We start from the raw sequence: 15,483 nt of genomic DNA on the forward strand, positions 1-15,483 counted from the left end.
CTGTAATTACACTAGGATCAGATGTCCAAGAAAATATCACTGTCTGGTGACTTGCAACCACTGTGCTTATCAGCTCCACACCACCTCTCTGTTAAAGAATGACGGTAGCTTCAGCCACTTTGGCACCTACCAAAGTAACTTGTTTGATGTGCACAGCACTTCATCTGGATTACCTGCGCCTGGGTGCTTCTGGTGAGTCTGCAGGAGCCACACCACGGGCCACAGAGGCCAGGAACTCTTGTCGCTTCTGCTGCACAAGACAAGCTGCACGGATGATTTTATGGCGAGGAGTCCGAAGGTAAGGCCTGTTCACTTTCTGTGCAAGGTCTTCAGTGACCATTTCTAAGTCTGTCTGCAATAGTTAATATATACAGGATAAAATAGTTTTACAGTGAAATATGAATCAGGCAGAGCTCTACACCATAAATACTGAGCAGAATGGCAACCATTTTCCTGAAAATACCATTTGAAATACCAACATACCCCCAAAATATCTGACCTCTGGCCTAGTCTTTTATCAACCTAAATGCTGCCCTTCAGCTTGCAGCTGGGCTTCTCTGGGAAAGGAAAGTGGGAAGGAGAAAGGAGAACAGAGGGAGAAGAAAAAGGGGAAGAAGAGGGAGAGGGAAAAGGAGAAGGAGAGGCAGAGAGAAAAAGAGAAGGAGAGGGAGGGGGAGAGGGACAGGGAAAGGAAAGGAGGAGAAAGGGAAAAGGAAAGGGAAAAGGGAAGGTAAAAAGAAAGGCAAAAGGAAAGGCAAAAGGAAAGGCAAAAGGAAAGGAGGCAGCAGCTCCTGTTGCCTATTCTACTGCCACCCAGGTAATCCCCCAGTTCTGCCCCCACCCACCTGTCAGACACATTAATAGGGAAAGACAAGGAAGAGGAGCTAGAGAAGATGAAGACTGAAGCTAAAATGTTACCCTCAGAAAGAAGATTAACAGTATATTATTTTCTTTCTTTCCCCTTCCACCAGTCCTTACTCCTTTCCTTTTGCAGCAAAGTGTTTTTTCATTCATTCTAAAACTGAACTAAAAGCTACCTTTTCATGGAGTAATCAAAATGTGCTAGTTTTCCAAACACACCAAAACAGGTATATCAGTTTTACACCACAAAAATGGCAAAACCACACTGATAACTAATAGTACAAAAAAAAAAAAAGGAACATTAGAAAAGCAAAATATATGCATGCATTACCTGCATAAGTTCAAATATTTCTTTCTTTGTGCTTTTAGGCTCCAAAAAGAATCCATACGGATAAGAACACTTAAGAATGCGGCGAGTTTTTAAAAGCTCTTGCACTGCATCTTCAATGAATGTGGTATCAGGACAGCCCCCCTCAGCTGTAAGATGAAACAAGCATTGTGAAAATACTTTCCTGCTGATGTCAGCATTCTTTTAGCGTAAGAGTTTTCCTCCAAAGTAAATTTATGTGCATGTCAGTTAAATATTTGGCAAGTGAACAGCAGCAGGTTCACAATGACTACACAGTGCTCTTACTAAAAGAAGTAAGTGCACAGTATTGCCTTTTCCCTTACTAATGCTACTTTCTCCTTGAGAATTTGGAATAGGTAAGATTTACTGTACACTTAGCTTTCTACTCTGTTTATGAATTCTAGCACTGGAGTACAGAAGAGATCACATCACACAGCAGACTGATGTAAGCACTACCCAAAAGTAAAGGCTTAGCTGTAACAAAGCTGGTTTTATTCCAAAGCAAATTCATAGATCACAGCAAATACTTACTTCCGCTGAGAGCTCTACTCAACTGCTCCATCTTTTCTTTGGCTGTTTTCAGAAGGCGCTGTTCTAACTAAAAAAAAAAAAAAAAAAAAAAAAATAGAATAAAAAAAATATAATAACATAATTATTTTTGGATTAAAATAAAATTTGTTTCTATCAAAACAGAAACAAAAATTGGTAAAAATGGCTAGACCCACACCTGGTAGCTAAGTTCATGGTTCTTAAATCTTGTGTAATAGTGCATAAACCTATCAAGCTCTTGAAATCTTCTATGCTTCTTTTCAGCCTGGAAAAAAATGGGGAAACAAAAGAAACCAAAATAAATCTTATGACTTAATTCAGCAATCACCAGTAGATACAATTACATAACCAACTGTTTCTATTCCCTCTACATATAAAGTATATATAGTTTCCTGGGCTGCATCAAAAGGAGTGTGACCAGCAGGTCGAAGGAGGTGATTCTGCCCCTCTTCTCTGTTCTCATGACCCCACCTGTAGTATTGTGTGCAGTGCTGGTGTCCTCAACATAAAAAGGACATGGAACTGTTGGAACAAGTCCAGAGGAGGGCCACGAGGATGATCAGGGGACTGGAGCACCTCCCGTATGAAGACAGGCTGAGGAAGTTGGGGCTGTTCAGCCTGGAGAAGAGAAGGCTGCATGGAGACCTCATAGCAGCCTTCCAGTACCTGAAGGGGGCCTATAAGGATGCTGAGGAGGGACTCTTCATTAAGGACTGTAGTGATAGGACAAGGGGTAACAGGTTCAAACTTAAACAGGGGAAGTTCAGGTTAGATATAAGGAAGAAGCTCTTTACCATGAGGGTGCTGAGGCACTGGAATGGGTTGCCCAAGGAGTTGCGAATGCTCCATCCCTGGCAGTGTTCAAGGCCAGTTTGGATAGAGCCTTGGGTGACATGGTCTAGCATGAGGCGTTCCTGCCCATGGAGGTAGGGTTGGAACTAGTTGTTAATATGATTATATGATTCTATTGCACACAATGCTGTCAAATGCCATGTAAGTAAAGAGACAAATGTAATTTTTAAATTCACAAGTCTGTAAATACTGTAGCCAAAGAGTTGATACACTGTGTGTGCATGCTATTTAAAGATACTTTCCAAAAGCCAAAATTAATGCATGTCTTCTGTAGTGCACAGCAGCTAATTACAGTACTAGCATATCCATTTTACAAAAGAAAACCATGACACAGAGAAAAAAAACGGAGGAAGTCAAGTCACCGGTGATTGTTACCAAAGCCCAAGAGCAGAACCAAATTCTATGTTTCTAGCCACAAAAAAGCAGTGTTTTCTTTCTGTCTCTTTCGTATATTTAAGGTTGTATTTTCCTATACAGAAATTGGGTCTGGAAGAATTTTGGTGAAACTTCTCCTAAACAGAAAATTGCAGCCTTAGCGCTATTTTTCAAACACACACATTCATTTGTTACCTCTACTGTCATCTCTTTGGACTGTTCCTCCACATGTTGAATAACCTCATAGCGAGTGCATCTGTAGTAGCCTCCAGTGGAAGAGCTGTGCTTCTTCCATTCTTCTAAGCATATCCAGCAAAAGTCGTATTTGCACTTCAGAAAAAAAAAAAAGTTGATACATTGTAGATTTGCAGTTATTCATCATTATTCCCCCAGGAACAACTGAATTAACAGCATTCTGAGTGTGCTTATGGTCAAACAAAGTTTCTGAGGAGCTTCCTTCCTATTTTACCTACTACAGAAGATTTGGGTTATCAAATCACGTCAATCATAACTTTTGTTCCTTGCATCACAAGACTGTGTTGGATCTACATGTTCGTTTTCAAGTGGACAAATTAATCAAATGATAAATACAGCTGATATTTATCATTTGGTCTGGTTTTGTTATCGTTTTCAAAAAAAGATTTTTTAATGTAACACAGAAACTGCTCATGAGAATGAATGTTACTTTTTCTCCTAATATCACTTAAAAATATGATTACTAGTGTTTTTGTCATGTGGTGTTCCTGATGCAAAATATTAGTAACAACTACTAAAGCAACAGAGAAGAAACCAGAACATAAGCTTTGAAGAGTGATTACTTCAAGGTGAGCCTTTTCTGCCTTGACTGAGAAGAGTTTTCAAAACATGTAACACCGTACAAGATGTGACTTATACAGGCTTCTCTGCATCAGAGAAGATCAAACTGTATTAAATACTCTCAACTCAGCACCAAGTTCTCAGCTACTTTATTTCAAAATAGTTGGAAGCTATTTACGGATGGACAGGCAAAAGACTTCATCTTGGTGAATCGTGTTTATTTCATCTGTTTTACAGATGAGCAAAGAAAAGTCCTGAAAAAGGCAAGCAAAAATTTACATTAATTAATATGAAACCATTAATATTTGTTTCACAAGCAACAGAACTAATAAAGCTGAACTTCATAATAATTTATATATATATGCTTCTACTGCACTAATCTCACCTCTTTCAAATTATCTCACTCCATGACCACTCTATATGTATCTTCTAATCTCTCGCATCTCCCTAAGACTCCTGAAAAAGCCCAAGATCCAAGTTCCCAGACCCTCCTCCAATACCTCAGTCTCATTAAACTTTCAAACCAGATCACTTGTTTCTACACATCTCCCAAACCCTAGCTCTTTTTTATGTGCCTTTATGATCACTTAGCCATGCAGCAGCACTGCCTAGGTTTAACAAATTGCATCTGCTGCCCAACCACTGTCTCAGCCATGCAGAACAGGTAACTGCTGAGTAGGTATTTCAGCCTCTCTCTTCATGGCAGTACAAATTAAGTCTCTGCACCGTACAGCTACCAAGTTCCATGAAACTTGCAGTAATTGAATATCCATGAACCCCATCCTGTTCTTTCATATCTGATTCGAAGTACCCAGAAGGTTAAAAACTACTGCAGGCTGGGGAGACAGCAGGACTGTCTAAACCTTGTCTCCTTAGAAACTGGCTCATAAAACAGGAAAATGTCTACTTAGTACAGAAATGTGATTTTATGAGTAAAGAGTATCCTCCTCTACACCAAGAGTGGTGTGGAGGAGTCTACTACATGCTAGCTGCTAAGAGGCAGTTGTAGAGTTCATCATGTAGTAGGCTTGAGCAGATCTTACTGCAGCATATGCAGAACCTTCGTCACAGGCTGCAAAGGAAAAGAAGTGAGGTGACCACTATACCTTGTTTCTGAGCCCTGCAATGTGCTTGAGGATACACTTCCTTTCCTTTCTCACTAGGCTGAGGGGAGGCAGCTTCTCTTTGCAGAGATTTCTCCACCACAAAAGGAATCTCACTGCTTTAAGGACAACTGGAACTGTTCATTAACTACAACATTAATGAATAAAAGAGAACTGTGGTTGTCAGCTGGTGCCTTAGACTGGCGGTGAATTCAATTATCTACATTCAACAGTGTTTAATGGCCAATGTGTTCTCCAGCCTGAAGCCATATTTTCTTCCACTGAGATGAGCTAAGTGGCAAAAGCTGCAATGAACATACCTTTTACAGTTTTTAGCACTATAGAATTTAGGAGCTCTTTTCAAAATCATGTAAGGAAAAAACCCAAAACCAACACAAACCCCATCAAACTTTGCATAAACCAAAGTGGAGGAGAATCTGTTCTCTGCTGCAACAGACAAAAACAAAGAAATGACACTAAAAAAAGCCTCAATCTTCATATCACAGAAAGGAGAGAATATGTGATGAGAATATAAAGAAAATCGGATTTGCATAGCAATGGAAAGAGACTAACCTCTCCAGAAAAATAAAATTACTTTCTAAGTCTCTTAGCTTTTCATTGGCAGCCAACTATGTCAAGCATGTGCTTCTTTCTTATTTTTAATGATGCTCTTCAAAGAGGTATTAGCTGTAGTTATAGAAGATAGTTCTGACATAAAGAGATGGTATTCTAACATGCTGCTTTTAACTAATTTGAGAGAAAATGCTTTCTCAAATGATACTGAACTCACGGCAAAAAGTATTTTTTCTATTTTAGTAGTATAGTGCAAACTCATGACTAAATTTTTAGCTGCTGTCACCAGTAAGTTTCTTTTGAAATGACTCTCTGCTGTCTTCTATTTCCTCTGATTAATTCCTGTTTGCAGCTTTCCATTTAAACTTCTCTGTTTTGTTGTTATGTTAGAGAAATAATGCAAAAGAAAAATTTCGTAAGGCAAAACCTTCATTAGAGCTTATCATTCCTTAAAATGTTTTATCTTCTGCCAACTAAATATGTTCTTTCTACATCATTAATGATGATTAAGTATCAATTATATCCACTTCCTTACGTTCCATACTGTATTGCCAATATTTCTTAGTGTTTATGAATTTCGATCATTACAGTGTTTACTGCCCAGCCAGCCAGATTTCACTAAATATTAAACATTTTCTAAATACATGTAATCTGCCATTTGCAAATGATCTAATTCTTCCAGCAGGTTCCACCAGATCTCAGGCATGACCTCTGCACACTTGGGCTCTTAAAACATATACATGACATATGTAACCTGAATTATGTTTCACAACAAATTACATGAAGGGTCTTTCTTACCTTTGCACACTGCATGTGGTTGCAGCCCTCATTCTTCTGAATTGGAGATTTGCAGTTGGCACATGGTTTGGAGTTCGTCAGTAACCACAGGCAGTTGGCAGCATCTTCATAAGCTTCACTCACTCCCACAACTTTATGAGGGTGACAGGAGGATATGGAGCATGCAAAAGCAGAGATGTTGAAATTGTACTTGTGTAATCTTTTGTGAAAATCAGATTAGGATCTGTTTCTTGACAGAATACTGTAATTGTTCACTGTATATATTTCTCACAAATATAAACATACCCATTTGCTCATTTATAAATATCATATATAAAATTATTACACATATAATGCATATACATTTCCACATATATATTTCTATACAAATTTGTATGTACTATAAATGATATTTATAATATATAAATGAGCAAATACTATATGAGTAAAATTGGCAGGGTTTGACATGGTCTATTTTGCCTCTTTATAACATTTTCTATGCTTTCCAGAATATTTATAATGCACTATGCAAAGGCTCTGAGCTGCGATAACCAAGTTGTTTTTTATTTGAATTATTGTCAATCTTTCATTTTTTTAGTTAATGTTGACCAACAGAATCTGTCCTGTGTAACCCAGCCTTTATTAGTTTTTTTTCAGTAAACATTATTTATCATTAAGCCATCCCCCACAATTCCCTTGCAATTCACCCTCAACCTTACTGTTATTATCACCTGTTGGTCTGAATTAGTTTTAAAGCACACAAACAACTGCAATGAACACAACACAAAGTGCAGACTGGGCTAAAAGATTTCAAATTTGTCCATGACAAATAAGGTTGTGTTCAGGAATAAATCAATTAATTAATGAAACAAAGCTGTAAGAGGAAGGGAAAGAGTTTCATATGCCATGACTGAACCATATGTGGATTTATGGGGAGGAATGGTTTATGAAGAACCACAGGCTGCCCAATACGCAGTTAAAGTATGAAGCAGCCTCTCACTGAGTGATTTAATTTTCTTCCCTTTTACCCTATTTTTCAACCAATGTAGAGTTTTTACTTAATGGAACTAAAAAATTCCTCTAAACCCAAAAGATAACAACAACAGCAAAAAAATTACACCACCCTCCCCCTGCCCTGGCATGGCTCTTACGTTCTTCTGGTTTCATTTCAGATATTTTCTGTAGCCAGTCCTTCCAGGTTTGGCAGTCACAAGGTTCATGTGCTTCACCGAGACACTCCCTGAAAATGAAGGTGTATAAATGATTACTTACCATTTAGAGATTAAAAATTAAAGTTACAATTGGTTCAAGCTAAAAAGCTTGGAAACTTTTCAAGACACACTTGAATTTTAATGAAGTCAGGAAGATAAAAAGCCATCCAATTAACATTATTTTAAAATGCTTTTAGACTATTTGCTCACAAGCAGAGCTGACCACTATTAACACTGACGTGAGACAGGAAAGGAAAAGAGCTTTTAAAAATCACAATCTGAAATAAATCGGCTGGTTTGCACTTCGTTGGATTTACGCCTGGATACTAGTTTAGTGCCACAGAATGTGCTAGTGTAGTTCCTGTGATACAGGTAAGCCAGAATAAAGAGATTATCCAAAAGTAGTAGGTAGTTTGCTATAGCTGAAATGCATTTTATGTAGAATTACTTGCATCTATTCAGTTGTAATAATTAATCTTTAAGTAGATTTGAGCTTTTAATCTAGAACAAGATCCAAACCCTTCAACACCAACTTTAAGTATTTGTGGATGTTTACTCTTTCCACCGGAATATCTTAAATGGGGGCTTTAACTTCGTCACATGGATATAGTGGAGAAATGAGTCTCTTGAGCTTCTTCTGAAGTTACCACTAGCTTTCAGGATGGCAATCACTACAAGCCAGTGGCAGATAGATACATGCTTTCCTGGTGGTGTTTTGGTGTAGATGTGCCAATACGGACTCCAAATTAATAACAATTCCCTTTTTTTACTGGAACAGCAGCAAATAGCCTCAGACATCTGCCACATCAAACAAAATTCAGAGGGAGTACATTTCAGATGGGCACCAGCTGCACCAGAACATACACAAGTTTTCTGCAGATCCAGTGATGAACTGCTCTCTGCAGTGCCTGCAGCAATACTCTTCTGATCCCTCTTAAGCAGGAAAAAAGGAAAGGTCATGGCAATCATTTTCAACCGTTTTCCCACTAGCCAGTCTGCTATCAAACAAGCTTAAATTCACTACACAAGGATCCCTGTTTCAAGATACTTCAGATCTGTAACTAGGAAAGACTGTACTGGAATGAACGAGTCTGTATGGCAATCTCAGCTGTGGTTAAACACTGATACCTTCCACTTCTGTGGGTCAGCAGTACATGTAAATCATTTGCTTCAAGACAGCCAAGACTTCTAAGACAATTTTGATCCCAGAAAGGACTGAAACTAGCAAAGATTAACTTAAAAACCTTAGTTTTAAGTTAAAAGCTGATTAGTTAATCTATTACTGGGAGGAAGGTTGTAGTTTTTATGTTTTCAAATTTGTAAATTTGTCAATTTTTAATAAAGTGCAATCACATATATATCTCATGTATCTCTATCTCTAAATGAATCTATATGATAGTCATAACAGAGACTATCATAGAAGAACAACTTCTCATGAAGTTCTTTCCTCAGCCCACTCCAAACCAGGAATTTTTATATTGGGATGTCATTTTACTAGAGTAACAGCACTGATTCTATTGCTCATAAATCTTTATGAAACCAAGCTGTAATTTGGATAGACTCACTGACAGCACTGAATGGAGAGAACTAACACCAAACAGCTGTGACACTTAACAGCTTTAGCCTGCCTGGACTGCGTTCCTCAGTACTGATCAAGAGGACCCTGTGGATGAAGCACCCTATAGACAGATAGGAACAGCATCACACTCGCAGGCCCTTGTTCTCCACCTTGTTCAATCACCCTGATATCTGCTGGAGGGATGGTACAGCCCGGCACAAGCAATCCAGGAGGTTCCTCGATTGTGCGCAAGACAACTTCCTTCTGCAAGTAATAGAGGAGCCGACATGGAGAGGTGCCATGCTTGACCTTGTGCTCACCAACAGGGAAGGGCTGGTTGGAAATGTGACACTCCAGGGCAGCCCTGGTTGTAGTGATCATGAGATGGTCGAATTTGAGATCCTCAGGACAGTGAGAAGAGCATGCAGCAAGCTCACTGCCCTGGACTTCAAAAGAGCAGACTTTGGCCTCTTCAGGAGCCTGCTTAGTAAGGTTCCATGGGATATGGCCCTAGAGGGGAGGGGGGCCCAAGACTACTGGCTGATACTCAAGGATCACCTGCTCCAAGCTCAGGAGTGCTGCATCCCAACTAGAAGGAAGTGCAGCAGGAGGGCCAGGAGACCTCCTTGGATGGATAAGGAGCTGCTGAGGAAACTTTGAAGGAAAAAAAAATGGCTTATAAAAGGTGGAAGCAAGGACAGGCAGCCTGGGAAGAATACAGGGATGTCGTCTGGGAAGCTACGGACCAGGTCAGGAAAGCTAAGGCGCAGTTAGAATTAAAGTTGGCTAGGGATGTGAAAGATAACAGGAAGGGATTCTATAGTTACATTGCAAATAAAAACCAGATAAGGGACAATGTGGGCCCTCTCCAGAGGCTATCAGGAGAACTGGCTACCCTGGATTTGGAGAAGGCTGAGGTTCTGAATGACTTCTCTGCCTCAGTCTTCACTGGCAAATGCTCTGACCACAACACCCAAGTCTTGGAAGGCAGACGCAGGGACTGTGAGAATGAAGACCTTGGACCCACTGCAGGAGAAGATCTGGTTTGAGCCATCTTAAGAACCTGAATGTGCACAAAACCATGGGACCTGATGGAATCCATCCACGGGTCCTGAAGGAGCTGGCAAATGAAGTTGCTAAGCCACTGTCCATCATATTTGAAAAATCATGGCAGTCAGGTGAAGTTCCTTACGACTGGAAAAAGTGAAATATCACCCCCATTTTCAAGAAGGGGAAAATGGATGACGCAGGGAACCACAGACCAGTCAGTCTCACCTCTGTGCCTGGTAAAATCTTGGAGCACATTCTCCTGGAAGGCATGCTAAGGCACATGAAAAACAACAACATGCTTGGTGACAGCCAGCGTGGCTTCACTAAGGGGAAATCCTGCCTGACCAATTTGGTGGCCTTCTAGGATGGGCCTACGGAACTGACGGATAGGGGTAGAGCAGTTGATGACATCTACCTGGACTTATGCAAAGTGTTTGACACTGTCCCACACAACATCCTTGTCTCTAAATTGGAGAGACATCAATTTGATGGATGGACCACTCGGTGGATAAAGAACTGGCTGGATGGCTGCACACAAACAGTTGTGGTCAACGGCTCAATGTCTGGCTGGAGACCAGTAATGAGTGGTGTCCTTCGGGGATTGGTGTTGGGACTGGTCTTGTTTAACATCTTCATTGCTGACATGGACAGTGGGATTGAGTGTGCCCTCAGCAAGTTTGCCGATGACACCACGCTGTGTGGTCCGGTTGATATGCTGGAGGGAAGGGATGCCATCCAGAGGGACCTTGACGCTTGAGAGGTGGGCTGATGCCAACCTCATTAACTTCAAGCAAGCCAAGTGCAAGGTCCTACACCTGGGTCACAGCAATCCCAGGCACAGCTACAGGTTGGGCAGAGAAGAGATTCAGAGTAGCCCTGCGGAGAAGGACTTGGGGGTGTTGGTCGATGAGAAAATGAACATGAGTTGGCTTCAGTGTGTGCTCGCAGTCCAGAAAGCCAACTGTATCCTGGGCTGCATCAGAAGAAGCATGACCAGCAGGTCGAAAGAGGTGATCCTGCCCCTCTACTCTGCTCTTGTGAGACCTCACCTGGAGTATTGTGTGCAGTGCTGGTGTCCTCAACATAAAAAGGACATGGAACTGTTGGAACAAGTCCAGAGGAGGACCACGAGGATGATCAGGGGACTGGAGCACCTCCCATATGAAGATAGGCTGAGAAAGTTGGGGCTGTTCAGCCTGGAGAAGAGAAGGCTGCGTGGAGACCTCATAGCAGCCTTCCAGTATCTGAAGGGGGCTTATAAGGATGCTGGGGAGGGACTCTTCATCAGGGACTGTAGTGATAGGACAAGGGGTAACGGGTTAAAACTTAAAACAGGGGAAGTTTAGATTGGATATAAGGAAGAAGTTCTTTACCGTAAGGGTGGTGAGGCACTGGAATGGGTTGCCCAGGGAAGTTGTGAATGCTCCATCCCAGGTGGTGTTCAAGGCTGGGTTGGACAGAGCCTTGGTTGACATGGTTTAGTGTGAGGTGTTCCTGCCCATGGCAGCAGGGTTGGAACTGGATGATCTTAAAAGTCCTTTCCAACCCTATCTATTCTATGACTCTATGATTCAGCAGGGTGATTTATTTGAAGGTGCAGTATATATTTAATAAAATGTACTAAGTTTCAACAAGTTAAATTCATGTAAGGGTGAAAAGCATCATCCAAAAAGAATGCAGTTCTGGATTTTTTTTCCCCTCATGGTAATATTTATACCATATAATGAGTTTTGAATCAAACCAGCAGAACACTGTTGCAACCTCTAACTGGCTTCCCAAGTGCACTTGAAGAGATGCCTCTTGCAGAGTGAGACTCTAATATATAAATTCTGGTGAATCTCTTAGGGAATGCAGTATCAATTGCTATTACAATGGCTAAGCTGCAGATTACCTGGGTAAAACTTGGAGAACTTATGTAAGTATAGAACTGTGTGATGTGTTGACTGAACTTTAAAGATATAATGCAAGCTCCTTTTACACATACAGTAATGATGAAAACCCTCTGAACTGGGAATACACTTTATTTTCTTCAGAGGAACTCACTCATGTATGGGTTTTTTGTACTGGAAGACTAATATGGCTGTCCTCAGCAAAACTTTCTGATTTATAGTACTGCAGGAACTTAAGGAATTAAGACAGGGCTTTGCTCTGCACTACAGAAAACTATCTAACCACTTTTTTGCTTTTGTTGATGCTGCTGTTGTCCTTTCCTTGGAAGTGCTGAAGGTAAGCAATCTGAGGGATGTTTTTTAAATATTTTACAGTTTTTTACTCCTTCTTGAGCCTGTATTCATCTTAAGATTCAACAGAAGATAACATAAAGAAAATGTGCTGGTCCTAAAGCGAACCAATGATTGGAGTGATCCTGCAAAGAGAACAGCTAACTATAAAGCAAAAGGTCCTTCATAGTTCTATTTAAACACCAGCTTCTTTGACCTGATTCTACAAAAAATTCAGAAAGAGCTAAAAATTGCTCATTTTCTGTACTGTAATACATAATGTGCAGTGTTTCTATTATACTACAGCAATCCAGAGCAGACACAGAAATCCCTCCACCAGTATCCCACCTCTCCTCTGCCCCCTCAGAACAACACAACACGCCATACCACTTTTTTGCATCTAACTGAGGCAGTAATGAGTAAGACAGTATTATAAACCTTTGTTGTGCCCCAAAATACTAAACTATTTGTGCACATGAGGCGATTCAGTGCATGGACACAGGATAGTAGTCATATACCATCCATACAAACTTTTGTTGCATGCTTGATACTAAGTGGGACTTTCAAATTAATCCCTGGAATAGCAGCGACTTGTTAGTTTACGTAGATGTAGGCAAGTTTCTAGTACCAACCAGCAGAAAAGATGTCCTTTCCCACAATCTACAGCAGGGGCTTTTAGCATAGGGAAGCTAAGTGTATCTGATCCTGTTGAATTCGATCCTTGTCTTGTTAGCCTTACTGCTCTTTCACAGCCCGGTATAGGACACCATTTAATAGCAGGATTATTTTCAACAAAGGCCTGGGATCAAAAAGGGAAAAAAGGAAAATATTTTACTACATAAGATCAGATTTCATCACTGTTATAAACCAATCTGTATTCATAATCTTCCTTTGAAGGAACAAAGCCAAGAAGCGTAAGGACAATCTTACAGCTACTTTGATAAGCTTTTAAAAATAATTATACAAAGGGGATAATTTAATCTCCACCTTAAAAATGTTCTGTTTATTTGAATTAACAACAGTACTCCCAACTTGTGCTAAGATGCAAATGACTTACATCCCAAACAAAATATTCCATGTGTGCAAGTCAAATCCTTTGTGGTATGGCTTACTATAAACTTCTACTACATATGCACTACCAATATACTCATTAACAAAACTGACTCTTGTAGCTGAAAAGAATTAAAATCTTACTGATTTGAACAAAAATCCCACAATATAACCTATCTGCAAGAAACTTGAAATCAAAACTGGACTAATTCAGGAATTTACTTCCAATCTGTTTTGGTTAAGATAGTAGGTGTTCTTTTGTAGAACTTACATCTAATAAATGAGAAGAAAAAGGAACTTTCACTACTTTGCTTCAAACCTATGCTGATCACCAGCCACGAAGATGCAAAAGATTCATCAGATCTGGTGATTTAATTTGCATCTTACTGGTGCAAAGAGTCTGCTACTATGTATTAAAGAGGCCTGTCACACAGAGAAAATAATGTATCATAAATGAAGAAATATTTCTCTACTTTCTTATGCCTTGCCACCATTGTAAAGAAGCACACTGAAATTAGTTCATTACTACACTAGTACAAAAGAAAAAATGTGAATTAAAAGATTGCTTTTAAAAACAAGTTGCAATGATAGAAACAAGCACGCTAAAATGTCAAACTGGAAAATCAAATCAAGGTTTTCCTACTTCCCTTCCTATATATAGCTATTGTATCAAGCATTGGATGGAAAAAGATTACTTCACTTGTACTAATAAATTTTAAAAATGTAAACAGGTGCTATTTCTGCACGTAAACAGTCTCTTGGTAATACAAATAATCCAAAAGCTCTCAAAAATTTTAGATGGCCAACACAAACATGGCTGGTTGATGGAAAGCTTCATATGACCTGTTACAAACATTAGTTTGATCTGATCATTTTATTAATAGTGCATTAGGATACACATTATGAAAGTACTGCATTTGTGCTTAAGGAATAAATACATTACTCTTTCTTTTTTCTCAGTGGTATAACAAACATTGATATTATGGCATATAAGTCAGCCCGTAATTCAACACACATATTAATTTATGAATTTCTACTTGTAAAGTTACAGATATGCTCCTGAACTCTATTGTTTTATAAAGAGCAACTTCAAGCTTCTGTGCTAAATACTGGAATGTAAGAACAGTTTGATAATTTACCTTAATGTCAAATTGAAGGTATCTTCTGTCCATCTCCTTGGAAACCACACTTTCTATGATGTCTACAGGCACAAGCTGGAAACAATCATATGCTGGGCAAAAAATGTTGTGAGCTTCACCTTCCTGAATTTTCAGATTCAAAAATCTGCCAGAATTTTGTCAGTCAGTATTCATGAATAAAAAGTAAAAATTAAAATATGATAAATACTTTATGCTAGATTTACGGATATTCACATTAATCCTTTTTTAAACAAAGAATAGCAATTGTTCCTTTCTGCTGAAAAGGGCTACAGATTTGATGAACAGCATAATAAAAAAGAAAATAAAAGAACACTGTCATGGTCCAAAATTGAGCATCATCAGCTATGCCTAGCCCTATGTGTTTGTGGCTTCCATCCTTGCCATTTAACAGAAACAGCTCCGCGACATTTAATTAAACTAAGCATTATTTCTAACTTAAATTAGAAATGGAACATGTAAATGTAATTAATCTAGGAAATAATTAATTTGATATGCAATTAATTTTTACAACTGTGCTAGTCAAAATAGGTCTGCTCTTGGAAACAAATTTCTAAATTAAGACCTTTACAGTCCCTAAGCACCAGAATGCAAGACAGAATGATCTCAGATATCTGCAGGAAGCTGGACTTCAACTAACAGAGCACAAGGCTACTTAGTTTAAAAGCTGTAACTTACCACTGACATCAACGATGCTACTCATCTAACTTTAATCACCTATAGGCCAGACAGTCAGCTATTCTAAGTTAGCCACCTGGAATCCTTTAACAGTTAAGGTAGAGAGACCAATTCATCTCATCTTAGATTTATTTCTTAGAATATAACTCAGCCCTGGTTATGCTCTGAGTAAGTTAGAAATGACTGCCACTTGGGGTTCAGAAAGATGAATCCCACCCTAGATGTGACACTGCAAACACTTGCTTTTCATTGAACTGTAGCTCCGAGTGCATGCATAAATCACAGTATGCATAGTCCAGCACCCA

General features: G+C 39.4%; 1 protein-coding gene across 3 annotated transcripts in view; it reads right to left on the reverse strand.

Moving 5' to 3' along the window:
• The window catches only part of ANKIB1 (ankyrin repeat and IBR domain containing 1), a 95,521-nt gene that overhangs the window by 9,169 nt on the left and 70,869 nt on the right, over nt 1–15,483 (reverse strand). For all 3 annotated transcript variants that reach the window (XM_065666380.1, XM_065666382.1, XM_065666379.1), the window contains exons 8-16: nt 14,483–14,627; nt 12,926–13,092; nt 7,407–7,495; nt 6,277–6,407; nt 3,182–3,316; nt 1,938–2,024; nt 1,742–1,808; nt 1,193–1,338; nt 174–352 (exon numbers count right to left, since the gene is read on the reverse strand). In XM_065666380.1, the coding sequence (XP_065522452.1) occupies nt 174–352; nt 1,193–1,338; nt 1,742–1,808; nt 1,938–2,024; nt 3,182–3,316; nt 6,277–6,407; nt 7,407–7,495; nt 12,926–13,092; nt 14,483–14,627 (1,146 nt within the window). The remainder of the gene's footprint in view (nt 1–173; nt 353–1,192; nt 1,339–1,741; nt 1,809–1,937; nt 2,025–3,181; nt 3,317–6,276; nt 6,408–7,406; nt 7,496–12,925; nt 13,093–14,482; nt 14,628–15,483) is intronic.

Source organism: Lathamus discolor, chromosome 2 (assembly GCF_037157495.1).
Source record: "Lathamus discolor isolate bLatDis1 chromosome 2, bLatDis1.hap1, whole genome shotgun sequence".
NCBI lineage: Eukaryota > Metazoa > Chordata > Aves > Psittaciformes > Psittacidae > Lathamus > Lathamus discolor.